Raw genomic sequence first — 27,047 nt, 5'->3', positions numbered from 1 at the left:
TAAGGTAAATGAAAAGGAAGATCTACAATATTTTAGATTTTAAAAAGTCCATTTTATTTAATATAGCAGTACCCGCACAGCGATCCCCGTGCTAAAAATTCCATGGAAGTCCGTTGAATAAAAAAAAATTGACGCCCCCCTTCCCCCTCTGGTGTGATATGATCACTTTTCTTTGTATAAAATGCGTACACACCTTTTCAAAAAAAAACTATTCAAGTTTCTTTGGAATTTAAAACTTTTCGTCAAATCATTAAAGTAGGTTAACAGTTGATTTAAAACTCTTATTTAGCAAGTGAAGCAGTTTTTACTGCAATTTAAAATAGTTTGCCAAATAAACAAGAAAAAAAGATATCAAATAATGTCTTTCAAATGTAAAAACAATTCCGCAGCTCTGTTTATCACCAAACTCGCCCAACAACCACGCTATCGTAATCCATGCGTTTCACGAAAAACATTCTGTGGAACATTCAAAAATCGTCAGAAAAAAAAGAAAATGTGGAACATTTCACTTGGACAAAAACAAATCAAAAGTTTCTTTTCTTTCAAAACAAAACGCCAAAACAAAGAATTACATTTACGGTTGCTTTAAAACGATAATCCTAGATTGAACTGCTCAGTGCCTAACACGCCAAGTGACCACGCTACCAGAACCCAGCCCTTTTGCGAGTGAAGCGGATGTTTTTTCTTTGGAAATAATAAATCTTTCGCCAAACAAACAAAAAAGTATAAATCACATCAACAGTAGCTTTCAAATCTTTATATATTAAGAGCTGCATTGCCCGGCTTTGCCGGTCTACCTTGAGAATAAAAATTGTGTCAAATGACACATATTCAACAATCAGGCTTAAATAAAAGAAAAAAGAACACCATGCAAAATAAACCTTCGAAACAATGACAACAGATAATAAAATACATTTAAGAAATTAAATTGCGAAAGATGGATTTTAAAAGCGTAACCGTGGAAATGCGAAAATAAAATGGTTGACAACCTGAATCAAAATGACATATTTCAAAATTGATTTAAAAACGATTGTAACTTTTTTCCTTTGAAGATAGGCGCTAAGTTTTTCGATCATAGGTTGAGAGAGATCTGAAGTAAAAAATGTCGCTTTTTCCAATGGTGTCAAAAAGAAGTTGTGAGACAATTCGTTCACTCTTTATTGATAGATTTACCAAACTGAACTCCCTAAAAACCTGATTTTAGAGAAGTTTTGATGATGCTGAATGAAGCAGAGCTCTCCCCTGGAAAGTTTTTGAAATTCAAGAACTAAAACGCAATTGTAGGCCACCTTTGATCACTTTTGAGGGGAAGGATGGGGTTCAGTCTCCTCCTTCAGAAATTTTTAGAAATTGAAGTTCAAGGAAATGCAATTTTTGATGCTTTTCTCTGATATTAGAAGGATGCAATTTTAGATGACCTTTTTTAGTGATGGTCCAGAACACTTTTCGGGAATTTTTCCAAAGTTGAATCATTTTTAGAATGTCCTTGCTGGCAAAAAAGAAAAAAATTAGGTTCGGAAAATCTTCCATCTTTGGCTTCATCTTTACCTCTTTGCAGAAAATTTTAAATTTTGTTAAGAAAAACCCTTATCCTGTTACCCTTTTCAAAAATTATTCGACTGTTTTGATTTTCCATACTCTGTGTGTCCGTGTTTGCATGCAAGTGTAAAACACGATACATCGTAAAGGGTAAGCAACAATAAAAATCAATCAGACCCTCATTGAAAATTTTCTAGATCTACTCCTGATGATCCTTGTGTAGAAGGAAAGGTAATTATTTTAAATAAACAAATGATGCAAAATTGATAAATTTCATAATACCTTAAATTTAGTATCCAAATCTGTCAAAGTATTATAATGAATATGCCATAGTTCTACTTCTTTCCAGGCATTGTCTGTATTCAACTGATCATCCATGTAGCCACGAAAAACTTTCTCAGTTTTGAATTGCTCATTTTTATCAGGTTCTGCTACACCTACTGCGTGTTCTTGAAAAAACTGAAGGGAAAAAATATGAATAAACGAATATAAGTTTTCTTTAACTTTATTGAATTATACATGAGCTTATACGGTATTTGAATGAGCTACATAACAAAAGGCTCTTGTAATATTTTTTTTTTAAGGTACATTGGTCATTGTGCCTTATTATTAGCAGAGCTCGATCAAACCAAAGTGATGCCCTGATTTTTTAAAGATTTGTGGCCCTATCTGCACATTTTCAAAGTATAAGTTTCAGAAAAAGGGAAATTTACCCATTTTAGTTCTTTTTGGAAGGTGTTGGAGAATACAATTATTTAAGCCCATCTTCAGCCTCGTCTTTAAAGACTAAAGTAAACAGGCAGGCCATGACTTAAGAATGAAGTTTATGCACCTAATTTTTACTTCAAAAGAAGAGAAACAAATCATTTTATGGTACTAATGGCAACAAATGAGACTTCTACTTAATTTATATTTATGGCTAACAAAATAATGGCTAATTATTCTTTAAAAAAAAATATTTCCTGTTGGCAAAGAGGGAAAAATGCCTCATTTTTAGTAATTTTATGACTGTAAATACCTTTATCATATCTTCAGTTGAAGTCCATGGTTCGGATTGTTCATTTTGAATGAATATTGATCGAATACTTTCATATTGATTTTCTAACCAAACAAAACCCTGAATGAAAGATAAAAATCAGATCATTTTAAAATAAAAAAGTAACAGGTATAAATAGGTCAATCAACAAAAAAAAACTTGTTCTATATTAGAGTAAATTATTTAAACCATTTTTAGAACTAACAAGAGTGAATCAATGGAAGTGGATAGCTGAAATTGGTCATACCAAACATTGTCTGAATAAATTTCATATTATAGAATAATGGTATAATTCTAACAAGGTTTAAATATAAAATAAACATACTCTATGACAGCGGTGCCCAACCTACAGTCTGCGAGCCAAATGCAGCCCATGCAATCAATCTTTTTCTATTTTAAGTGTGCATGAAATGTAGTAACAAGTCTCATATGCCATACTTTTCTCCACACCGTATAATTTAGTGTAATGCCTTATAATTGATTTACTGTTTTCATTAAAAACACCTGGTAATAATCCTGCGTAAAATGGCTACTACTGGTAATAGCAAGATGGTTTTAAGAGTCAATTGGGCATTGACTACAAACTGCAAACTCAAATTTTCAAGTTTACCGTTCCCTATTTCATACACTCAGATTGTGGTGACTAACCCACTGAAGTTACATTGTACCACTTTCATTTTTTCACAGACAAATGATTTTTTTTTACCACATACAAGTGCCGCATACGCTTCAACAGAAATTTCAAGACTTAAACAGTAAGTGAACAAGACTAGTAGAAAAAATTTGAATCAATTTCAGAGGCTCTTTTTCTGCAAAAATGCAGGGTAAAATACTGAAAATTTTAAGATTTTTAGCACTAAGTTCAAAATATTAGGAATTTTATAACAATTTTTAAAGAATTAGACATTTTAGGAAAATTGGGAACAACTCCTGCTTCTGGATGAAGGATGACAAAAAGCATTTTTGGTTTCTGCAATTAATGCTAGTTATTTAATTGTAAGGGTGATTTAGTTTCTTTTGAAACAAGTCAGCTTGAGTATACCTTTTATATGAAAAAAGTGTTCTCTTATTTCTCGAGAAATTCTTCAAAATGTGAATTTTTGCAAGCGATGCAATTTTTTCTGCCATTGTATGATTGGTCAAATGAATTTAACATCACTACATAAAAGTTTAAGAAAGAATACACAGAAGATTGTAAAATCAGTCAGTATTACAAAATGTGGAAGAAAAATTCAAAATCTTAACAATTTATTTAAAGTATTTTCACTTGGATAGGTGTGTTAAGTAAAAATAATTGAGTTCATGATGCTATAAAATAAGAAAAAATTATTACACCAGGCAGAGAAATGTTGGTTTTTCTTAGATAGTATGTTTCAACAAATTCCAGGTTGTCCGATGTTTCTAATAATGCAGGATCAGAACTTTCAGATTTTTCCTGTTGCCATCTATAAAGAGATATAGCTGTTGAATCAAGAAATGAATTAGTAGCATTGGAAATTAACTTTTATATTCTTAAAAATTTGAAGCTTTCGAAAACGAAACAGGTTACAAATCTTATATAATTAAAAACTGAGCGTATGTAACTATGTATGTATGTCCAAGTTACTTCTTCTGAACAACAGTGAACTGACCATCGAACCAGGTATTGATGGATTCAAAATCTTCCTGTCTTTATGTTTGGCTATTTAACATAATCCTCCGATAATAATTAGTGGAGATATCAGTTAAAAACTATTAATTAGATTTTGACATAAAATCCCTATTTCTGGATGGCTTTCCTCCATTCAAATTATTATTCAATGCTTCATCTCAACAATACTTTTATTAAAATTTGTAGCATGAAGAAAATCATTAAATGAAAGATCTGTTGCTTTTTTTTTTCTCTCGAATATGAACAAATAAAATTCTGGTTTTTGTTAAGAGGCTTTTCTTGGAATCAGGGGATTTAAAATGTTTCCTTTTTGGATATTTTTCTGCAATCTGCCGCAAAATTTTACTGATTTTTTTCGTTCAAGCCTGATTGTTGAACACGTTTCACTTGACATAAGTTTTATTTTCGAGGCAGACCATGCAAAGCCAGATGACACAGCTAGTACAGTTATAAACTCTGGTTAGTTTAAAATGCTGTTAATTCCCCCAAAATATTCTCCAACAGCGAAGGAAAAAAAAGCCACTTGTAGCTTCACACTTAGAAAATTTGTTCATTTCTTTGCTGGGTACTGATAATGGACGCGATTGCCCTTGAACCAGTCTGCGTGTTCTAATCTCTTATTTGTGTCTATTGACGTTTGTGCTATTTTAATAATTTATTGATTGAAATTTTAGATAAGTATAAAAATTGGCCAAATTTCCTATGACCAGCCAGAATTTTCTCCAACAGAGAGGGGGGAGGAGGTATAAAAGTCTATTCATATTTAAATACTTGTATTAACAAACTGGGATTGGCAATATGCAGTGGGTGAGAAGGGTGGAGCGAGATTTTACAAAATTTTCAAAGAAGCAAAGTTCTGTTAAACTGATGACATGAATTTAAACAGTATAGATTAGTAAGTAGCATTAGCTGATCAAGATTTTTAAAATGTAAAAAAAAAGAAAAAGGAAAGGAAATGTTGTCAGATGCTAGTTATAAAGCAGTTGCAGAGCGCAAACATATTAGAAGGAAGGTACTTAATAATAATGATGAAGATACACCCGAGTGCCAGAGATAAATTTCGTACAGTCATGTTTTAGATTTTTCACAAACTTATAAGGGAGATTTACTCCCAATAAACTCATTGTGCTCAAGGGGGGCAATTAGGGGCTCAAGCCTCCCCCCTTTGAGATGAGAACTTCCTTGCTTTTAGTGTTTTTTTCTTTGCAAAAATGTAAAAAAAATTCTTTTCTATCCATCAATGAATAATTTATTAAAAATGTCAAATTTTGATATCTCTAATCTGTACTGAAATCAGTTTCCATGAGGAAAATGTTCTGCTAAACCATTGGGAAAATTTTTGAGCAAAACCCCCTTTGAATTTTGCATATGGGTGCCCATGATTGTGCTATAGCCCAGGCAGACAGGGTTGGGAGAGATAAAAACCTCTCACCAGGAAACATCACGAGTTCAGTAATCATGAAAAAAGTTAAAAATGGTCGCATTCGAAAGAGTATCTTTAGAAAAAAATTTGACCCAAATATTGTGTGCCCTCGTTCTTTTGTTTTTGAGATATGGGGGGTCAAAGTCTCGAAATCTTACAAAAATTCGCCAAATTTAAAGACTTGGCAAGAAATGGAAAACACCACGTGATTTCATCGCCTGCGTCTAGCAAGACTCTCATTTCCATTTCTGGTCATCTGCAAAGCGCGTAAACGATGTTTCGAATTAACCCTTTACTTGTGGGGGTAAAATTAAAAAGTAACTATGAAGCCTGTGAAATGGAAACTAGAGAGCTTTATCCAGAGGAGCTACAACTTTATAACGAAATTGAACGTAGGATTTAACTTTTTAATCGTGATAATAATGCATTTCAGAATTTAAGTGCATTTCAAGTGTGTTTTACTTAACTAATTTAAATTTGTACTCTTGTTATGAAATGTGTTGTAAGTAATTAATAATTATGTACGAGAATTAAAATGAATAAAATAAAAAAACATGCTTATTAAAGCTTATATATTGAAAATAAAATGGATAGTTTTTGATGTTGAAAGAACATGATCATGGATTGTAGTATCCCAGCTCTTATTTATTTTTTCAAAAGTTATTATCATTCATGAAGTTTTATTGTCTGACCACTGCTAGCGAAAATGTTTAATTTAAAATCGAAAAAAATAATAATTAAAAAAAGAAAATAACGGATAGTAAATGTCAAAAATTTGCACAGCAAAACTAACGATGTCGGAAATTACTTCATAACAGATTCTTATCAAAAATTTTATAGTCGACGTTCATTACAACAACCCCTGTAGTTCGAAAAAGTCTGTCACTGCAACTGAAAGTCGCTATAACGTAAATGCACATCATATTCCATGTTATTTAGTCATTTTTAAAAATACTGAAGTCACTTTTACCAATTATGTTTCACGTTAAAAGGGAATTCAAATACGAGCAAAATAAAAATTAACACAGTTTTTTTTTTTTTTTTTTTTTGACTTGTTAGAGGGTTTACACATAATTTGAAAACGATACACATAACGAAAAACACACTGGTAATAACTGACAGAAATCGTTTTTTTTTTTTTAAATTTGAGAACATGGTTTGAAATCTTTAAAAATGTCGTTTTCTTCGCATTTAGATACTGTTGAAGAGTTCAGATTTACGACTTTTCAAAAAAAAAAAAAAGAATTTAAAGTGTGTTTTCCGTTTCTCTACGGTTATCATATTTTTTTCAAAACAGTTTCATCATCGAATAAACTCTTTCCGTGGAAATATTTCGCCCGCAGAAGCATAAAAGTTTTAAACATCAGTTTTTTAACAGACAGTCTTAAGAATAACAAAAAATTCCATTGTTTTTACAATAAAATAAAACAAATATTTCGGGCTGTGGCGTTTTCCCCTATACAGTTGCACGTTAATATCCTGGAACACAAGCCCCTAAAAATTTCAATGTCGCTGTCTGTGCCACGACACCCCGCGCCATGGTAGTCACCCCGAGTAAAGAATTAATGTGATATTTCTCACGCGCTTTGGTGGTGACCAAATATGGAAGTGAAATGTCTTGTCAGATGCAGATGTTGAATTCGCGCCGTACCTTCCATTTCTGAACAAAACTCGCTAAATTTGGCGACTTTACTAAAAATTTCGGCAATTTTTAAGACATCATATATCGATAACGTGGTCACGAGGGCACGTAGTTTCAGTGCCATAAACATGTTTTCCAATGCTCTTTCGAATGCCACCAATTTGGAATTTTTTTGAATTTCCTTGATCGTGATGTTTCCTGGTCAGAGCAACCATAAGACATCTAATCCCAGAAACAACAGTAAGACAGGGCTGCACGGAAGTTCAAGAATGAAATTCCCTGACATTTCCAGGTGGTTTTGAGAAAAATTCCAGGTTATTGATGTCCACCTTCTTTTTGCAGCATTAATATATATATCTCAAATTTTGATAAAACTGAACTCATTTTCAAACTTTACATACATAAAAACCAAATTTAATTTACTCAAGCTGAAATAATCAAAAATATATACTAACAAAAGTAAAACATATCCCTATAATAAAGAATTATAAAATAATGTAAATGTAGCATATCTTCTTTTCAATCCCGAGGAGCCACTGCCTTACATCAAGTGGAAAGAGCTGCCAAATAAGCAATTGTGACATCTGTATCACAAAAAATAAAGCTTACTGAAAATAATAGTCTGAACTAAAAACTTGTGAAACCGAAACCTTTTCAATTAGTGCCTTCCACCCCTCCAGGCCAGTACATTCACTGCGCTTTTAGACTTTGGCTTTTAAAAAAAGCATGCATCTTTCAGCTCAACATATTTCCCCTATTTGTTGCTGATATAGTAGGGTTACTCCCCCCCCCCCCCCCGCAATATTTCTGAATGCATTTGCACTTTTTTATTTTTAACCTTCTTTTTTTTATTTATATATATTTTTAATACTTTTTTTTACCGATTTATATATTTTTAATTACTATTTTAAAAGAAAAGTTCTGCGCTCCTGCCAATGAAATACACACACAAAATAAATAAAGTAAAATGAAATAAATAATTTAAATAAAAATAAATCAATGAATTTGAATCAATAAACAAATTTAAATAAATAAAAAAATTAAAAATTCCCCCCCCCCCAATTTTGATGGCGCAGCTTGCACCATAATCCCCCTTTCGGCACCCCTGTCATAAAGTAAAAATTTGAGCAATGATCACAAAACTCTGTTGTGCAGGTTTTTTTTTTTTTTTTATCGCTTACTTTTATTTTGAAAGAAGCGCATTGAAACAGTCATCAAAGATCACTACCAAAATACTAAAAGATTAGCCATACTCTTGGTAAAAAAAGGAACTTTCTAATCGTCTAATGAGCTAAATTTACTCACTGTTATAACATTTAACAAAACTGTTTAGAAGAAAACAATTTCAGTAATTAAATTTAAAGAAAATATAAAACATGAAAAGATTATTTTAGGTATAAGGATGCAGACAAAACAATGTGCGCTGCAAACTCAAAATAGTAAAAACAACTTCAAAATTGCTGACGTAAAAAAGGAGTGTTTAGACAGAGCCCGCTAACTACGAAGACAAAATATACCTTCTGTGCATGTCCACTGACAGCTATGGCACGCCAATGCCAGAGAGTGGATAATAAGAACTTCAGGGGGAAGAAGAAAATAGGAACTACAAAACAACCAATTGCAGCAGGAAAGAAATTATTCTTCTTGACGTCATTAGCGCCATGCTATCTAAGAACGATCAGAAAATAAAATAAGATCCCCTGACATTTCCAGAAATGTATGTTATTTTTCATTTTCCCTGACATTTCCCCGACCATTTTCGGCCATATTCATTTTTCCTGACAATTCCAGGTTTTCCCGGTGCATGGCAACCCTGTAAGATATCCTTCTGTTGTTCTGAGGCGACGATGTAGTGACAAATCAAGACCATTTATAGGTAAGAAAACATAAATTTGTGATTAATAAATGGCACATCACTTCTACTCGAGGACTTTCACTGACCTTGTAATAACGACATATACATTGTGGTTAGGTCCCCATCTTGGAAGAGCACCTTTTCCACGAAGTCCAGTCCTTCCCATTGGATTCCTAAAAATTAAAAGATTAATGATAAGCGTGCGAAACCCGATAATGAAGAATAACAACTTCTCAGACATACAAGGTGTTTTATAAAAGATGAGCAAAACTTGAAGAGGGGATAATGCTTTAAACAGTTATTGTAATCATATGTCACTAATTTTTCTTTTTTAAATTAATAGTAATTAGAGTGTTTTTGGAGTCATATAACATCACCCTTTTCACCATCCAGTGGATTTGCCTTAAGATTCCCACCATACATTCTTTGATAAAAAATTTGCTTGGATGTATACCACCTAAATTTTTGACTACTGCTTATAAAACACACCATATTTAATTTGCATAAAAACTATTGCACTATAAAGTATTATGGCTACTCTAAATTTAAACATGATTGTATGTGAGAAACAAAGGATTTTTTTTTAAGAACTTAATTGTTTTCTTTCAGTTTTATATTTGTATTAACTCCTAACTTTTTCATCACTTTATTCCACAATGTTTATAATACAGTCTAACTTTGTTGATCGAACACGCTTAACACAAATTGCTGCTAAGATGAACTACACATTTGCGATTCCTGTCCTCTTTGTTGCTTATTGTTTTTCGAATTAGACGAACTATGGTTAAAACCTATTGATTTTAAAGGTTTCTTTGAGTTAAGTATAATGAGGTTCAGCTGTAGTACAGAAAGAAGTATGGGAACTGATAAGGCTGAACCAAAAAACGATTATATTTTGAAAAATATAGATGTCAATACTTCCACAAGTCCACATTTCATTTAAAAAAAATTCCTGATATTAATTCCATCCTGCCATATATACACAGCAATTTTATACAACAACAATTCACCATTGATTTGGCAAATTTTGTTAAATGTTATGATTTTGTTAAATGTAAAAGACATTCGACAAAGATCCTGCTTTTGTCGGATGTCTTTCCATCCATTAGCTCATTTTCTTTGCATTGAAAAAGGCGTTCCTTGTAACGTTGTAACACGTGTCTGCAGTAATCTGCAATTTGTGCTTTTTGACATTGTTATTTCTTTTTTTTACTTTTTAGCACAAAAGGTATTTATTTAACTTAAACATGATCTTGTTAGTTTCATTTATTTAGTTCCTTTTTATTTTCAAAATTGCTACAATTATAATTATGTAAATGTCTGCATATATGGTCCAGTTTTTTGTGCCTTACTTCTATACAAATTTTCAAAGCACTATATAACATAACATAACACTCCATTTTTAAATGCTATCTTGCCGAATATCCACTATAATATTAAAATCTGTTCGCGTCTGTCTATCTGTCTGTCTGAAGATCGATCTTCTCGAGAACCGCTGCGAATCGAGAGTCGAACGAGATACCAATCAATTTGAAATTTTCCAAAGAAAACAATAGAACCAGTCTCGTAACTGTATGACTTTAATTAGCGGCTATATTAATTAAAACGTTAATTAACATAACGTTATTCAGGAATTTTTATTTCTTTCCTGTTGCCATTTTGCGTATGGGTGAGCCAATAAAATTCTAATAATTGCTTTAAAAGATTTTTTTTTGGCTGCTGTCCAAATCTTAAAACAACGTTTCCATCTAGAATTTCATTTTAAATTAGTTCAAAATTGGTTGCTCTATTCGAACATAGCCTTTATTTTATCGAATCTCCTTTTTTTATTTTTTTACACTCAATGTTCTTAACTCTTTTCAGCATATGAAAGTTGTTTCTTTAGATATGTTTATTGATTGTAGTGTAAGTTTATCATTCACCGGCCTCATATTTTGGTACATTTAGGATGTGCGACTAATTATGTTTATTTTGTTGAACTTTTTCCCGTCACCTGGGTGAGTTTTCGAATTGTAATAACTCTCTTTTTCCTTCCTGTTTCTATTTTTAAAATGCAGTTTGTATCGCTAAAAGAACACATTAAATTAATATTGTTTGGATTTCTTTTTAACCCCCTTGTGGTTGGCCAGTCCCAGAATTACATGTTAAATGCACAAAATATCTCGTCATTAACTGCAAGATGGTTAAGTGAAACAGATCTGAACAAAAAAGATTGTTTTTAAGGATTTTAACTAAAGCTTAATTCGAATCTGATGACTTGGTATTAAATTAATGCTTATTGGTATTTATTAAGTCTTGGTGCTTTAGTTTCACGTAAGCAACCAAAAAGTATGTGTCGTTTTATGTAAAAATCTGATCGTAATTGTACATAAATATTTCAGATATAGTCTATCAGATTTAATTCATTTTAAAGTGAGCACAGATTATAGTTGATAATGCATATATTTTCATCTTTTGTGCTAATTGAAAATACTCATAACTTGTATCATTGATAACTATGATTAACGTTAAAGAGATTTTTTCCAAAAATATGCTCTACTGGTATTTTGCAAACCTTGCATTACACGTATTTATTTATTCCTTAGCGCTTTAGGAACTGATGTCAGAGTAATACAAAACATCAATTGGACATCTCTTTCATTTTTTAAGTAGCTCGTGCAACACTGGGCGCGCAGCTAGTATAGTTAAATAACGAGACAAGAGCCCAAACCAAAGCCGGTGGCCACAAATTACCATTTGTTACACCAACGAAAGAAATTTTCTTGTCAAAATTTAGTACAGTTGAGACAAGTTTAAAATATATATATATCATAAAGTACTCCTGCAATTGATGGCTGGCATACTTATTCGTAAGACAAATACATTCAAAGTTACACTTGAAATTAACTTTCCCAAAAGGGAAAGTGAGTGATCAGGGAAATGGAAAAAATAAAAACATGTCGCACATAAACGTGCAAAAACGCAGCTCATTTCACCATATAGTAATGAAAATATCGTTTTCAATCTTTCTACTTCTTTTATTTAATGGTATTCTACTAGTTTGTGCTTTTGACATCGAATTTTAACATGAATAGGCTGATTTTGGTACTGAATCCTGGAAAAAGAAATGTACGTTTGAAATGAAAGTAGATATCTACTAAGTTAAATCAAGAACTCTAATGGTTTAATTATTTTCAGCTAATACCGAAAATACCAGCATTACAAAATTGCAAAACAGCTCGAAAAGCCAGTATTCGGTATACCGGTATTGCAATCACTAATGCTCGTTGAATATTTGATACTCCTCTTATTCCTATATTTTACGCTTTTTTGTGATCATACCATATACAGTGAAACCTGTTTAAGTTGACCACTCTCTGTGCAGTACTTTGGTGGTCAACTTAGACAGGTGGTCAACTTATAAAGGGCGGTAATGATTTTTTTTTTTTTTTTGTCATTTCTTGCACCATGTATTCATTTTTTGAGTAATTCACCGTTATTCTTTCTGTTCAACTTACTTTCATTATTTAACATTATTGAAAGTGAAACAATAATTAAAAATACTATTCAAATATTTTTTTTTCTTGTTTTTAACTACATTAGACACTGTAGTTTTAGAAATTCCATATGTGCCGGCTAATTTTCTCTGGCTTTCTCCATTTTCAATTAATTTTAAAATATAATATTTCATACTTTTTATTAATCTCAAGTTCAACTAACATTCTTTTTCAAGCGTTTTTTGTACAACTTATAGCACAAAGAGCAATAAGCGCGACTCTCCCAGTTCATAAAGGCAAAATTAAAATGTAGGACCAGATCTGCGTACCCGCAGTGCGAGGGGCCCACATCCTTAAAGGGGCTAACGGCCCTAGAAATTGAAGAAAAAATAGAAAAAAAACTAGCAATAAGACTTATTTACTTTACAAATAGACACTGCTGGCCACTAGGGAGGGGCCCTACATATTTTGTTGCAGGGGGGCCCAAAATGTATAGATCCGGGCCTGCTCTTTTTAGCACAATTCCTGTGTTGCCACAACACACTGCAACTTAAAGAAAAGACTTGAAACTTTTCTACTGACACCAATTTTCATTGAACAGAGTAGTACAAAAAGCTATCTCAAATAGAACAACAAATGAAAAACAAGTTTAGAGAATAAAGAGCAGCATAAGTTTTACGCTGCTGGTTTAGTTAGTAAAATGCTAGTCTGTCATCAAAGCATTTAAAGCATTTTTGGAAAGCTATAAAAAATAAATAAATAAATAAATAAATAAATAATAATAAAAAAATAAATAAATAATATAATAAAATAATTTGCTGAAGAAAGTTTAAAAAAATAAACCAAGTGGTCAACTTACAAAGGGTTTTTTACAATATTCCAAACCAAATTTGGCATTCATTAGTGGTCAAGATAGACAGGTGGTCAAGATAGAGAGGTGGTCAAGTTACAGAGGTTTTCCTTCATTATATGAGATAGGACTAATTCCGTTCCTAACAAAAATGGTCGACATAGACAGGTGGTCAACTTACAAGGGTGGTCAACTTTACAGGTTTTACTGTATAATGGATGATTACAAGAGAAAGAGTGGAAAACAATTTTGATGGAGACAAAAATTCCAAGAATTAAAAAATTAGATCCTGATGAATACATACAGTGGGGCCTTTTTTTTATGTTATTATTATTTATAATTTTTACTGGTCTTACCCTCCTATTTGGTTCTATCTGCGTGAAAAATAATTACTGTGAAGTTTGAACTCATAATTTTAACATTTATTTATAGCTCAACGTATTCTAAGTTCTGTATATTTTTGATTTTATGCAATAAATGTATGAGAAAAAAAAGCTTATGCTAGAATCATAGCATAATTTTATTTCATTGAAATATCTAGCATTTTGTAAGTTCAAAATTATAAGGCAAAAACAATGTGTTTAAATAGGGATGGACTGGTGCTTCCAAACTGTTTTTGAAATGGGGATAACGTCGGCAATGTTTGGCAACAACCGACAACAAGAATTATTGCAATTGATCATCAATGTGTGTCATATTCTCATCATTTTTTTAAGTAATACATTAATATCTTTCAGCAAGATTATTAACAGCCGGAATTCTTTCAATTATCTTTAGAGCTTTGTGACAATCCTCCTGAAATTCCAACATTTGTAGATTTGCGTGAATGAGTATATTGGGTAAGCTCATTCTTTCAAATAATGGAGCTAAGCCCAAAAATGAAATTTGCGGGCATAATTGTAGGGTATTTTGCAGCATTATTTCCTCATTCACTTCTTTCACGGCTTAACAGCACCCATAATGAATTCTACAATGTGGTATCGACATTCGAGAAATAATAATTTTTTCATTTTATTTTTCCAGTAAAACTGGTGAAATAGCTTTCTTCTGTATTCATGCTTGTTTGGTCAAAACACAGCATATTAAAAAAAAACCTTGTCCTGCATTAATCGCAACAACTTATTAAAAATATTTTTATGTTTACAAAATACATTCCATGGCTATTGTTAAAGAAATGTAAATAAAATATTAATTTTATAATGCAATTAATTTTTGAAAGTAGAAAAAGTAATCATATTTGTGATTATTTTGAACCTTTGCCAAAACAATTGGCAATGATACAAACTTCATCTGCTTTGAGCTACCTCTAAATATGATTCCAGTTATATAAAATTACTAGAAAGTCGCCCGTCATGGGGTATGACGGGTGAAAATTTGCTTTTACATTTGAACGCAGCCATTGCTTGTTTGGTGATATTTTGGTAGTTTTAAGTTTTAACCCTAACTCCAGTGAATTAATCCCATAGAGTGAAGAAATTAGCTATAGAAAGGCCCCGCTATACTAAGAAATTGAAACCGTAAGTTGCACCACTATATCCCAAGATCCTTAGCTTCTTGCTAAATGATCCATTCTCGCGAAACATTATCATAACATGGTCAATGTATTATCCTATCATACCATGTCCATCATCGCACCAATGTATCCCATAATTCCTGCTTCAATTCCATCTCCTTTTTAACATAGACGGGGCCTCTCTATGTATATTTCTTTACTCTATGTTTTATATTGATATTAATCATAGCTTTTGCTAAGTTACAGACTGTATTTGAACTTCAAAAAATGTAAACAAATTTAAATACTATGTCTCTGAGTTGAAGCTACATAGTCACAACACCGGTTCAGACGTTTGTCCCATGACAGCACTAAATTAGAGATCTCCCTGCGGTAGAATTCTTCCGGTTGCCTATGGAATCTCTGTCGGACTGCACATTCTTGGCTTTTGTACTGCCAGAAACTTCTTCAGTGGACCAAAATCGTAAAAATCACTAGGGGCAAGGTGTGGACTGCAGGTGCATTTAACTGTGAATTGCAATGGGCTTTTGTCCCTTGCTCCATACAAAATGAATAACACTTCGCTACTCATAAGCTGTGGACGTCTAAAGAACAACTGTCATCTTAAATGACTGATAGCAGCTCCGTACTTTGGATCAAAAGGCAGATACGGCTGGTATGGTTCAAGGAACTGTCGCTCCTGGAAATGTATATGTTCGCTTTGTATTCACAGCCGTATTTTGGTTGAAAAAAAATAGGGCAAAGACTTTTTGATTTGCCCTCCTACCATGTTTATGCATTACTTAGGTTTACTTAACCTGCTTATTCAAAAAGTATTTTTCATTAATAAATTGCTATTACATAAATTATGGGTTTATTCAACTCACTTTGGAACATCATGTTGATCAAGTTTATATTGAATTCGTCTCCCATTTACATCAGTCGTCCATGTATTGCGATTTTGATAAATACCAGTTGAATCTACAGTCTCCATGTTCCACATGAATGATGGCAATTCAGACTTTTGAATTTCATTTTGCTGCAAACTTAAATAAAAACATTGCAAATTGTTTACAAATATGAAATGTACACTTAGAAATTATCAGTTAAATAGTCCCAACTAGATTTAGTTATAAATAAAAGAAAAGTTTTTCAAGATTAACTTTCTAAGTAAGGAAACGAACAGAGCTCGAAAACATAGCTCGAGATTTTAAGGAAGTTACTTGACTAATTGCACAGAAGTTTGGTTAAAACCTAACTAAGAGTATGATGTTCAGCATTGGTCACCTTCTCTTAAAATCCAACTTTACTCGAAAGCATTCAAAGCAAAGCTGCATAATTAGGCTATCATTTACAGGGCTGTAAAGTCGGAGGGAAAATGACAGACTCTGACTGTTGAAATTTTAGAGATTTTTGACTCTGATTCAGACTCCTTTACCCCAAAATCAGTCCAACCCCCACTCTGACTCAGTGCCTCTCAAAGCCCTGCTCATTTAAAAGAATAAAGAGTGGGAAATAGCTATCCAAAACAATGTATTTATATATATGTGGGTAGGTTGTACTTTTTACCAAATAGGTGGGCTGAAAAGTTCATAGACTGACACATAGATGGCGTCAATCGAATTAAATCCATGTTATTTTTAGTAAGTACCAACCTTCAAAAGATAAATTTATTAATTTCACAGTTGTCGGACACTGATTTGTGAGATATAGCGCTTAAAGTGAAGTAACTTTTATTATTGTGCAAAAAATGGGTAATAAAGAATTTCGTGCGTTAATGAGCATTGAAGATGATGCATGCACTGGACGCCCCAAAGAGACTGTTACCAACAAAAATGTCAAAAAAGTCCACAAAATAATTCTGAATGATGGTAAAGTGAAGTGGACTGAGATAGCCGAGACTCTAAATATATCAAAGGAACATGTTGGGCATATTGTACATGAGTATTTGAACTTACGAAAGCTGTTAGCACATTAGGTGCAACTCATGCTCACAATCGATCTAAAGCAACAACACTTTGATGATTTGGAACAGTGTTTATCGATATTCAATCATAATAAAGTCGAACTTTTCCATCGGTGTATTACTATGGATGAAACACGGCTTCATAACTACACTCCAGAGTCCAATCCACAGTCAGCTGAATGGACTGAATGCGATGAACCAAATCCAAAGCGTGGAAAGACGCAATAGTCAGCTGGCAAGGTTATGCTATCAGTATTCTGGGATACACATGCTATTATATTCATTGATTATTTTGAAAGGGTCAGACCATCGACAGCGGTTATTATATGGGGTTGTTGGAGTGCTTGAACGATGAAATCATGAAGCAACGCCTGCATCTGAAGAAGAAAAAAGTTCTGTTTCATCAAGATAAAGTATCATGTCACAAAGTGATGAAAACCATGGCAAAATTGCATGAATTAGGCTATGAATTGCTTCCCCATTCACTGTATTCTCCAGATTTAACCTCCAGTGACTTTTTCTTGTTTACGGACATCAAAAGAATGCTCGCTGGAATGAAATTAAGCACTGATGAAGAGTGAGTTGCCGAAACTGAGGCCTATTTTAAAGCTAAAGAGAAATCATACTATAAAAATGGTATTGAAAAATTGTATGGCCACTATAATTGCTGTATCGCCCTCAAAGGCAACTATATTGAATAATATAATCAAATTTTACCGAAAAAATATGTTTTACTATCTCAGCCTACGAAATTTTCAGCCCAACTGTTACAATATGCATTAAGAATATAACATCACCTAAAAGAAAAAGGTGGATATTGTTATGAGTCCAGCCATTTCAAGAAATTTTTTAAATGATGACACAGTTCTTGAGAAAACACAGGAGATTTATTTACAACTATGTACAAGAAATATTGTTAGCAACTGCTAAATTAACCATAGCAATTAGGCAAATATCAATAAACACCGTAAACTCAACGGTCACACACGTATTTACATCAAAATACAAGAAAACACATTGCAAAGTCTAATACACACAGAGCTAAATACATGCTCTCCAGCGCACGTCTGATACGATGCACAAGCAAAACTAACTCTCCCATTCAAATGCCACATGGCTTTTATACTGCTTTGAAAAGTTCGACAAAATTCTACAACTTTCTCATATTTTCTTTTTATTCTATTCACAAATCTTATCATTCAGAAATGAGGGGAACATATACTTTTTACAGGTATCCGTAGCTTTTTACAGGTTACATTGCTAAGATACGTAATTTTAAATGAAAAATAATGGAATAAGCGCGTAATTTAGCCAGATTACAACAAAATAATTACAAAAATAATTACTATTTACAAAATTTATAACAATATCTTACTGTTATTCCTGGGATTAGATGTCTTACTGTTGCTCTGAGACAACGATAATACAGTGAAGCAACGTTTATACGTTTTTCTTTTATACGTTTTTATCAATTATGCGTTTTTTGAATTGGTACCTGCAGAGTTTAATACACATTAACCTATATCTATTACACATTTTTTCATTTACTTTTTTTTTTCATACAGTCCCTTCAAAAACATATAAGCGGTGCTTCACTGTATATGCTTTGCCATCCCTCCCGAAGAATTTTTTTTTAATAATAAACCTGGTTATTAGTTTACTAAATGAGTTTTCATATTTAGATCCAGATTCTAGACTTAAAATGTACATAGTCTGGCACAAAAGAGAGTCAAATGGATGACGTTTTTACAAATTTAAATTTATTACAATTGAAGACGTTGCTAAGGTAAATTTTCCACAGATAGCATAACCAAAGGTTATGATTTTGAGCTATTCAAATCCTAGGCAATTCGTGAAAGTTAAAAAAATTACTATTTCCAAAAAGTTTCAAACATTTGGAATAGTCTGTCAGAAGCTAATGTTACTTGAAATGGGGTTTAATTTTGAGAAGGCAGTTGATTGATCTTATCATTAGGCCAACATAAATGACCTATAGTTGCGACAAACCTAACCTGGCAGCTTTGTAATGCTGTGATTGGGATCTGAATAGCCTTCATAATGCTACCGGTTAGGTTTGCTCAAACTATGCACGTGTAGCATATGCATTTTAGCGCACAAACTAAATTTCTTTTTAAAACCACATTAAACTATTATTTGATGTATTTCCCATGATATGCTACAAACTCAACTCATACAATAATTATACTCACACAAGTAGATCCTCATCAACATATGGCCTTTGATTGCTTGGAAATTCATCTTTTGTCATGGTAAAAGTAGGTGGATCATAGTGCTGCCACATAACTTCCCACGGCACATATTTATCAGGAACCGCAAAACGCTCAATACGTGTTTTGGGATAAGGTGATTCCCGTGATAGTGAATGAATGCATGTGATACTGTGAATATCTAAAATGGAGAAACCTTTATTGAAAACATCACAGTGTATATGTGACTGAAAATTGGATAACAGTAATGAAAAAGTAGGTTTGTTTACTTAAAATACACAAGTAGAAAATTTATAACTAAAATCTAAGCTTGATATTTCTAACCTCCTTATTTCGAAACCCTTGATGACTCCCAAAAAATATATTCCTCCATTATTCTTCAATATTCTTAAATATTATATTGACATTCAAAAGTTGTTGCTGAACCGTAAGTACAGGCTATTTTGACCCTAGGGTCCTTTTTTGGCTTACATTCAAAAAAAGATACAGCGTTCTCTGCTAAATTTCAGGAAAGAGTTTTCAAACTAATTTTGTCAGTATCTGCCCACGCATGCAATAATGTATACCAAGCAGTTTGATAGCTCTTACCAAGAAGCAACACTAGTGGTTTTGTATTTCTTGTGCTAACACGTCTTTATAACCTGTCAAACTTTTACATGTGGAAATAATTATACATTTGCTAAGAGTTTGGTAAGTACCTATTTAATAAACATTGTTTAATACTTTATGCTGTAGTAGAGTGGTATTTGTCATTTCTATCAAGCTTTTAATTAAAAACTTTTACAATAACAACAGATCTCCAACATCAAACGTTTATGATGGTCAATATCTTTATTACACTCCATTTTCCTACTTTTTAAAACTTATATTTTCAAAAAAATAATAGTGGTACAGCATTCTCATTTCTTTTTTTGAAAAGGAGGAAGAAAAGTTGGAAACAAAGTTTCAAAACTTTTTTAAAATTTCTTTACCCAAGTAAAATAAAAAGGAATTTCTTCGGATTTTAGTCGCTTTTTCACTACAATAGTTGCTGCATGTTAAAACTGAGTGCAAAATAGTCGTTTCTGCCTATATTTCAGCAAATATAGGCACCACAGTTGCCTTTGCCTAAAAATAGTAACTTTAGTTGCCTTTTTAGTTGGTAGTGGCAGCAGTGGAATCTGATTATGGTAACTGTGATGTGAATGGTGAACTTTGACTGGTGTTTTCAAATTTCTCAGTGACTTGTTTTACACTTGAATTGTATATCAATCTTAATATAAAGCTTTTGACTATTATTTTAAAAATATAGCTCATTTTGGGGGGGAGGGGGAGAGTATTTGCCATTTCTATTTTTTCTTCCTCTTATCATTTATGGTGTTATTTGATAAGATCATGCATTGTGTTTTAATTCAACACTATACCTGTTGCTTTAGAACTTTCTAATTTATAATGTGTCAATGTAAAAACATTTCCTGCTCTGGAAGTGACTGCAGCAACAATGGGCTTGCAGGCAACTTCCTTCAAACTTAATCTACAGGCATGCCAGTCTTGAACCATGTATTTGTCTACATTTGTAACATTTTTAGAGAAAAGAAGAGAGGGGGGGGATTATACTTATAATTTGTCATTGTTTTGAATAAGGGCAAATATTACAGACAAAATCTGCATTTAGCTATAATAATAATGATTTTTAAATTTTGAGAAATTGAAATTTAGAAATAATGAACCACATCAGAAAGTATATGAATGATAAATTTAAAACAATCCACCATGTTGATTCATACCATAACGTCTTTTTGATCTATACTTCAAACTTTCTAGTTGAGCATGTGAGGTTGCAATATGAGATTCCAAATGACTAATTTGGCTTTTAGTCTTGTAGATGAGAAGCTCTGTAGAATTCAAATCATCCGTCAAACTTGATAAACTGAAAAGGAATGCCAAAATTTGAACGCTTCAGTTTGAAATTTCAATTAAACAAAATAAAATTTATGAAAAGTTTTTAAACTGATAACAAAAATACAATGCATTAAAAAATGACTCACATATTTAATTCTGTTTCAGTATACTTTTCTTTTTCTTTCCTATATTCACTCTGACCATAATAGTCACTAGCCAATTTCTTCCAATAAGCCAATTGAGAGCTTAACTTATACATGCCACTGAAGTTACTTCCCTACAGAAGAACAACAGAAAATAAGACCTCATATTTAAAATATAAAATCGATAATTGCATACACATCAGCCAATCGAAATACAGAATAGCTTTATAATCATAATATAAATAGGTTGTTATGAAACACGACAATTGTTTTCAGCTACTTTTAAGCTTTTTTCAAAGAATATGTGAAACAGTTTCCTCTAAAGTAATTTAATTAGCCAAAGCAAATATTAGAAAGGCAAATGCAGATAATATGTAGCGGGGTGGCAGTTCAAAGGCATTTTAAATGGAGCTTCCCAAAACAGATTTCGAAAATTCACTCCGCAGATATGAAGTAAGACTTTTCAACCAGAAGCTCACACTTCTTTGCATTGAAAAAGGTGTACCTTGTAACATCAAAACACATGTCAGCCATAATTTGCAGTTTTTGTGCTTCAAAACATTGGATAATTGATTCTTTTAATTTTAACCCGGGAGAACTTGCGGTACTTTTCGTCACACGAAAGCTCGCCGGGGGCTCCGTAGGCCCGGAGTGATTATTTCAGTAAATTGAGTTTGCAAAATAGAAAAAAAAATTGTGTTTTCAACACTGAATTATAAACAGATAAACAGCCTCTAAAATATAAGAAAATTTAAAATTTGATAGAAAATTACTGACTTAAAATGTAAGAAAAACATTTTTTAATTGTAAAGGCAGAACTTTGTTTGGATTTTCTTTTTTTTAAATATATGTTTAAATGTATAATACATTGCTTGCTTTCAATAGCACAGTCAAAGTTTATCTTCTGTTCAGGGTGCCCATCCCTCCCCCCCAAGCTCAATGGCGCAAATTCCCCCCCCAAAAATTTTCTCGCTTTCGAAGTCGGGTTAAACATAAGTTTTTAAAGTGTCTAATTTCCAGTCGAATTCACGGGAGGAGGGGGGGGTAGCGCTAATAAATACCATTTGACCTTAAATATTGTTGGATTGTTCCACCTCGCCTTCCCAAAATTTACAAGGTGGACCTTGAGTAAACAAGTTTTGGAGACCCCTGAGTTTTGCTGCACCATTTTTCCCCCAAACGTATGAATAATTACAGGGAGAGTGGATTCAACTTTCTGTTTAGGGATGGAGTCATTACTAGATGTATGCAATATGAACCCATAGGCGGATTTTGAACCAAGTTCCTGGGGGGGGGGGGGCAGGTTTTTTTTTTTTTTTTTTATTTTTTTTTAGTTGTGTTGATTACAACTGGCTGGATTTAGACTCTACGTGTCCCTAAGCCATTTCAGGTTTATGGGTCTCTTTAGTAGCCCGGACAACTTTTCTGTCGGTGACAAAAAAAAGGCCATTTTATAAAGTCCTTCTACTCCCCACTATGCTTTAAACATAAGGTCTAAGGTGGCATAGAATATCCCCAATTTTAAGGGGTCCGGGAGCTTCTCCCCCGGAGGAATTTTTCTAAAACAGAAATAAAATTCTGCTTTTTGAAGCCTTATAAGGGGTTAATTGGAACTACAAAAATATCGGAAACAAATAGCAAAATATTCTTTTGCAAATTACGATAATACACAATAAAAATTGTTTTCGGGTTGACAAATAAATGACAGCATTCCTCAAAGAGAAAAAGCGAGGAAGAAGAGAAGATTATGCATTGTTACTTGCTTATACATTGGTTGTCGATTCAATTCAATTAGTTTTTGATCTTGCATCCAACCCACCCCACAAATACAACAACGAATTATATACAAAATGATCAATAGTAAAAAATGTTTTAAAAGAAATGATGTATACACATAGGTAACAAGAGAGCAATATTGGCTACCCATTTGGACAATTAATAATTTATGCACTTGATAAGAAATAAAATTGAAGCACACTTTGCTTAGGAATTTCAAACACTCATCTATACTCCGTTTCAAGAACTCGAGAACAAGTAAAATTATTAAAGGCACTTCATTTTCCCTTTCCAGCCCTTGAAATTAAGTATTAGATTGTACAGTTTTCTATTTTAAGTTTAAAAAAAAAAAAAAAAAAACCTAGATTTCTCATTACAACAACTTTTTTTTTCAATTAAAAGCAGTGCAAAAAACGAAAAAAAATAGAGGTTAGTGTTTTTCTTCCCCCCTGCGCTGAACAGATCAACAATATGCAGTACGCAAAGCAATACAAAAGAATTTCCAAAATTACTGCATTTGGGAAACAGCAATATATGAAACATGTGAGTCACAAAAATTTATCTCAAGTAATGTGTTACAGAAACGTGAGAACCATGATTTTTACATTTTTCATGCAGGAAGCGGCAAGGAGCTAAATTTGACACATATCGACATTTCTCCCCCTTCCCCCTCCCATATGTTATAAATTAAGTTTATGGTTTGTAGACACACTTTTCCAAAATTTCAAGGTTTTCAAGCACTTTAAAAACAAATTAATGTTTTTCAAGTACTTTTCTTTTTTTAAAAAGAACAAATGATGAAATTTTCTGGAGTTGGAGGCCTTCAACAAAATGAGTGCCCTAAGCTATAGCTAGTTTAGTTTATAGGTAAATCCGTTTTTTTTTTTTTTTTTTTTGAAATCTTTGTTTCAGTTTCTGATTTGTTGAAACAATAGTCGATTATTTTAAGTATTTTCAGCTGATTACATAGCTTGTGCGGTCGATATTTTTAGTCATGTACTTGCCCTAATGGTTTTCAATAGTCGTTTTCAACACATTTCAGCAACCCAGGGAAAGCCTTACTCTCTTGTAATACAGTGTATGGTGTGTGTGTGTGTGTCCCCCCCCCCCCCATCAGAGAAGGGCAGTCACTATTCTCTACGACTTCACTTCTGAACTATTCAAAAAAAAAAAGACGAAATTGTAGTTTCAAAACCAGTTTTAGACCATCTCTGGTGATGTTTCGGGGAAAAAAGGCTCGATGGCCTCTTTCCGGTAATTTTTCAATACTTAAACTTCAAAAACGCAATTCTAGATAGTCTCTACCGTTGTGTTAGGGAGAGGAGCGGGTTCGGGGGCTCTCCTCCGAAGAGTTTTCAAAATTGTAGATCTAAAAGCGCAGTTTTTGACTATCTGTGGTAATGTTAGGGAAAAAAGAGATTCGGGGACTTTCCCCCGGAAAATTTTTGCGATAAAAGTCTTAAAAACCCTATTTTAGGCTATCTATGGTTAGGGGACAAGCAGTTTTCTGAAATTGATCATCTAAAATTACAATTGTAGCTGACCTTTGTGATGTTAAGAAAAAGTTTTCGGAAGCTCTCCCAGAATTTTCTCGAAATTGAAGCCCTGAAAATGAAACTTAAGACGATCTTTAATAATGTTGACGAGAGTGGGGGAAAGGAGAGTGACGCTCCACTTAAATTTTCGAACTTGTAGCTTTTTGTAAATACGCAGTTTCGATAAATCTTGATTAGGGCCGTCGCTAGGTCAAAAAACTAGGTGGCGGGGGGGGGGGGGATGTACGCATTTGGCAGACCCTTAATTATTTCAAAAGCATGTTCCAATATGCTGAGAGAGATTTAGCTTTTGGTTTAGCAGGAATAGTCATTTTACTGGACCTTAGTACTAGCAATATAAATGTAATTGTAAAGAGAATATTCAATCAGAAATAGGGGTGTCAGAGGGCTACCTCCTGGCATTTTTTCGAAACTGAAGATACAAAAACGCAGCTTTAGACTATATTTTAAGTTGGAGAGGAAGTAGAGAGGAGGTCCAATATATCCTCTCCCGATAATTTTTACCCAAATTTAGGTTCCCAAAACACAACCGTACGTAAAATTTGATTATGAGAGGGGGTCCGGGGACTCTCCTCCGGAAATTTTTCAAGATTGTTAGTTGAAAAACTGGGATTTAGACGACCTATGGTGATGACTCGGTGTCATCCCATGATAAATTAGTTTTGGTTGTGTCAGGTAAAGGGGGGGTCCGGGGGCTCACCCCCGGGGAAAAATTGAAAATTTGATAATGTTCGTGGAAGGCGAGTTTCGGTGCCATTCAACCGGGAGTTTTTCGAAATAGATACTCCAAAAACGCAATTCTAGGATTGTCTTTAATTGTGTTAAGGAGATCAGGGGCTCTCTCTTTAAAAATTTTCAAAATTGCAATTCTAGAAACGCAGTTTTAGATTATTCTTGATGATAAGGATGGTGTTATTCAGGCGTTATAGTGAGAAGCGCTCTCCTGAAAGTTTTCCAAAATTGAAGTTACATAGTTAAAAAGGATGAATAGCACACAGATACCCTGTGACATATATTCTTCGGAAATTCTTAAAAATGGATTCAGCTATTCAGCACATATGGAAAATCAAAAGTCGAGAAATTCAACGAATCAAATATCTTTCTATGCATATCAGATACCTTCTAAGCTTTCATCAGCGAAAACCAACATCACTGAAAGTTTTAAAAAAATCATCTAATGGTAAATTGAACCAATCAGTTTAAAAATGGTAGAGAAGATGACAGTGAAGTGAAATGAGAAAAATTCTACATAAACTACAATTATTTTATGAAAAAACTATAGTAACTGTCGATTAGAGGGATTAAAAATATGTTATTCGAAAACTTCAAAACTAGCTCTTAATGATTGTCAAGATGCAAATGAATCAATGAAAGATCAGTGCATAGTGGTCAGAATTATTACAAACAATACATTAAGGAGAGGGGAAAACTTTTTATTTTAGTCATTTTTGATCTCTCTCCCTCTCATCACTGTCACACGTATTCATCATGCAGAATTGTGCTACTTCCGGAAGATTTATAATAAATTAAATAGAAATCAAATCGTCTGATCAAGCTTTGAAACGGGCACCAACTCCATCCCGTCTCTGATGTTCCCTCTTATTGAAAAGAGACACGGATATTAAATTTTGAAAAGAGGAAAGCGAAAAATGTATTACTTATGCATCTATTTCTTGTTGAATAAGTTTAAAAAATTTTTCCCTACCAAAAATCAAAAATTTCATGTTCTAAAGAAAATCAAAAACTTCTGGAAAAAAAAATCCCCCCCCAAAAATTTTGATGGCGCAACTTGTGCCATAATCCCCCCCTGTGGGCACCCCTGCTTCTGTTTCCTTTTTCCTGCGAAAAAGTGCTTACACCGACACTACGTATGAATACGTACGAATGTATTCCGATTGGCAATAATATTAAGACCCTGGCTTTAATAGGGGTTTTAATCCCCCAAATAACAAGTCTAAACTTAGAACTAGAAATTTTCATTTTGATACTTTTAAGTTAAATGTTTGGGCATTTTAAATTTGATTTAAATTTCAAATCCCAAGAAATATATAAGTCAACACACTTATTTTTCTCATAAATGCAGCACTGTTATTTGTTAAAGGAAATTACTTTAGGGTCATTTTTATATAAACTTGAATGTCTCAAAACAACTTTGCCTACAACATTAGTAATGTAAATCGTAAATTACTTTATTTTACACTTGAGCTGATCATGTAAAAATAAAATACCTTTTTTTTTCTTCTTATCTTGAATTTTTACAACATTTTCTACAGAGCTTACGGAGTTCCTGGAAGACAATGGCGAAAATACTAAATATATTTAAAGGTGGGGGGAAACGTAAGGAATGTGCTGCACGATGAATCCAAATCATAGCGGTTGAAATTTCCATATTGAAGCACTTTGGGGTCCTATTTTTTGCACTTGTGTTGCTGGGGGGGAAAAAATTACATTATAATTTTACAATAACATTACCATACCAACTTCAAACATAAATTAACATAATTTTCATACATGCCAACAGCTCTGCTTTGAG

At 32.9% G+C, this 27,047-nt stretch overlaps 2 protein-coding genes across 3 annotated transcripts in view; both read right to left on the bottom strand.

The window, feature by feature from the left end:
• LOC129221204 (ADP-ribose pyrophosphatase, mitochondrial-like) overlaps window positions 1-26,880 on the bottom strand; it is a 27,048-nt gene extending 168 nt beyond the window's left edge. The window contains exons 1-9 of one of the 2 annotated variants that reach the window (XM_054855655.1): window positions 26,746-26,880; window positions 21,186-21,318; window positions 20,925-21,067; window positions 19,141-19,339; window positions 15,852-16,010; window positions 9,233-9,319; window positions 3,909-4,020; window positions 2,558-2,656; window positions 1,822-1,998 (exon numbers count right to left, since the gene is read on the bottom strand). In XM_054855655.1, coding sequence (XP_054711630.1) covers window positions 1,822-1,998; window positions 2,558-2,656; window positions 3,909-4,020; window positions 9,233-9,319; window positions 15,852-16,010; window positions 19,141-19,339; window positions 20,925-21,067; window positions 21,186-21,298 — 1,089 coding nt within the window. In that variant the 5' untranslated portion in view covers window positions 21,299-21,318; window positions 26,746-26,880. Of the gene's footprint in view, window positions 1-1,821; window positions 1,999-2,557; window positions 2,657-3,908; window positions 4,021-9,232; window positions 9,320-15,851; window positions 16,011-19,140; window positions 19,340-20,924; window positions 21,068-21,185; window positions 21,319-26,742 lie in introns of both variants that reach the window. The other variant, XM_054855656.1, reaches the window with a different exon arrangement.
• The window catches only part of LOC129220012 (protein ced-11-like), a 41,749-nt gene continuing 36,010 nt past the window's right edge, over window positions 21,309-27,047 (bottom strand). The window contains exons 11-12 of the mRNA XM_054854340.1: window positions 26,870-26,943; window positions 21,309-21,316 (exon numbers count right to left, since the gene is read on the bottom strand). Of these exons, the coding sequence (XP_054710315.1) occupies window positions 21,309-21,316; window positions 26,870-26,943 (82 nt within the window). The remainder of the gene's footprint in view (window positions 21,317-26,869; window positions 26,944-27,047) is intronic.

This window comes from Uloborus diversus, chromosome 4 (genome assembly GCF_026930045.1).
Source record: "Uloborus diversus isolate 005 chromosome 4, Udiv.v.3.1, whole genome shotgun sequence".
Lineage (NCBI taxonomy): Eukaryota > Metazoa > Arthropoda > Arachnida > Araneae > Uloboridae > Uloborus > Uloborus diversus.
Note: the sequence above shows the minus strand (reverse complement) of the source record. Positions and strands in the feature narration are given on the sequence as shown.